Below are 1872 nucleotides of genomic sequence, written 5' to 3'. Positions count from 1 at the left end.
GGACTTCCCCGGAAAGGATTTTCTGTCCAGCGGCTGTTTCTCGAACGTTACTCTGATATGTACTGGGACTTTAATTTACTTCTTTCTTTGTGATGCCCTTTTATTCAGTCCCTCAGAATAGCTACATAGTCCTTTTTAACAGGGGATGCTTCTTTTGGTCACTGAGCGATTTCGGAGGATTTCATTCTCTCATCTACATTTGAATGGATACAGGAATATGGTAACACCGTACAAGAAAACTGCTGTACAATTCTCTATTTGGAAGCCTGACTACACGCCTTCTAAACGATATAACGAACCGTTCTATACGGATGATGGAATTTTGCCTCCCATTCAAGATTTATCGAATTTCTTCCTTTTCCACACTTCCTTAAATCTCTCCAAGCTCGAAACTTCCGTCTAGACCGTTGCTATTCCTTCGCCTCACCCTCTCATGCCTGACTATATACAAGTTTCACACCTAGCATCTCCTTCGTTTGGTTCATGCAGGCCGCTTTTCTTGGGGGAGCTGCTCCGGGAAATGGGAAACTCTGAAATTCGCGCCAATGTTTTGCCACAATTCAAATAGTCAATAAGGGCGAGCCTCAGGGATCTTGTCACCCCGATGGGTGTATCTGTTGAAGATTTATAGTAGCTGCAAGATAACCACGACTCATTTGGGACGTCTGAGCTTCGCCAGTTATCCTCCATTAACCTTTTAGTTCAGTAAACACCAAATTCCACGAACATAGGCTTCCAGTGATAGTTCATCTGTCGAATGCAGGCATCAAAGTGGAAGCGAATTTCACATTTTGGACAAAGTTGCATGACGATGAGCCGAACTGATGAGGGTGCCTCGTTTTTCCAATCACGGATGATTTAGCCAGACGAGTAATTTGACTCTGATGTATCTTGTCTGTTCGGTATTACACTCTGCACATGTGCATGCAGGCTGACCTAGACTTTATGAAAACAAATCTGGTCTTGTGTGCCACTAGGGTCAGGTGCAGGTAATTTTCATTCCTCGAGACTATGCATCATTCGTCGGAATTTTATGCCAGCAGATCCAGGACCATCAAGGTCGTTGAATCCTACAGACTGTAACAAATTCTGTAGTTATCATCCAAAACAGTGTCGAATCGTTTTCACCGATTGTATCCTTGTCCCATAATTTTTTGCACATTTTATTCTTGTGAGTGTTTGTCATTCTTCAGTCCTAACCTCCGACGTTCCCTGGCAAAAACGGCTCGGTTTCAGTGTGGACAAACAGCAGAATCTCACCGTTCATCCACTACTGGTTGTCGCTGATCATTTGAATCGGCTACTTTCGGATCAGGTTAGCACAGAATCACCGAGTGCAGCGAAATCGATCACTTCACCAGTGTCTACAATTATGCTCAATCAATGCTTGCCAGGCGGAATCGGGTCCGTGGCGAGTCATGTGGGCAAAGATATCTTTACTTTTCTCGGACTGGTGCTTGTTATTGGATGGTCACTCTATTCCAGGTAAGTCAGCCTGATGGATGGTTATGGGTTTGTTTGTCACAAAGAGATGTGAACTTTTTTCATAAAGGAAACTACTCACTGGGTTGCTGAAAACTCTTCGACAGCCCACGACCGGTTTCGCACTTCTTGGAGCTCATCAGGTAGGCACAGTCCCCGAGTTCTATGTTCTGCCCTGTTCTACTTGAACCCAAATTGGACTGTTGTCGAGGAATAAACTCATTTGCAAATCAGTTTTCACGAGAAACTCAAGAGAATATCTCGTTTATGATATTCTTCAACTGAATGTGCTGCACTCAGGCCGCCTCATGATTCAGTTGGCACGATATTCGAGATATCGCACCGCCCTGTGTGCAGCAACTTCAGTTGTAGAATATCATAAACAAGGGA

At 44.1% G+C, this 1872-nt stretch overlaps 1 protein-coding gene across 1 annotated transcript in view; it reads left to right on the top strand.

Annotated features, from left to right (window-relative positions):
• T265_14417 (hypothetical protein) overlaps positions 1-1485 on the top strand; it is a gene marked incomplete at both ends in the record, with an annotated part of 21133 nt that extends 19648 nt beyond the window's left edge. Inside the window, one exon of the mRNA XM_009173518.1 lies at positions 1237-1485. Within this exon, the coding sequence (XP_009171782.1) occupies positions 1237-1483 (247 nt within the window). The remainder of the gene's footprint in view (positions 1-1236) is intronic.
• Positions 1486-1872: the final 387 nt, after the last annotated feature.

This window comes from Opisthorchis viverrini (assembly GCF_000715545.1).
Source record: "Opisthorchis viverrini unplaced genomic scaffold opera_v5_190, whole genome shotgun sequence".
Lineage (NCBI taxonomy): Eukaryota > Metazoa > Platyhelminthes > Trematoda > Opisthorchiida > Opisthorchiidae > Opisthorchis > Opisthorchis viverrini.
Note: the sequence above shows the minus strand (reverse complement) of the source record. Positions and strands in the feature narration are given on the sequence as shown.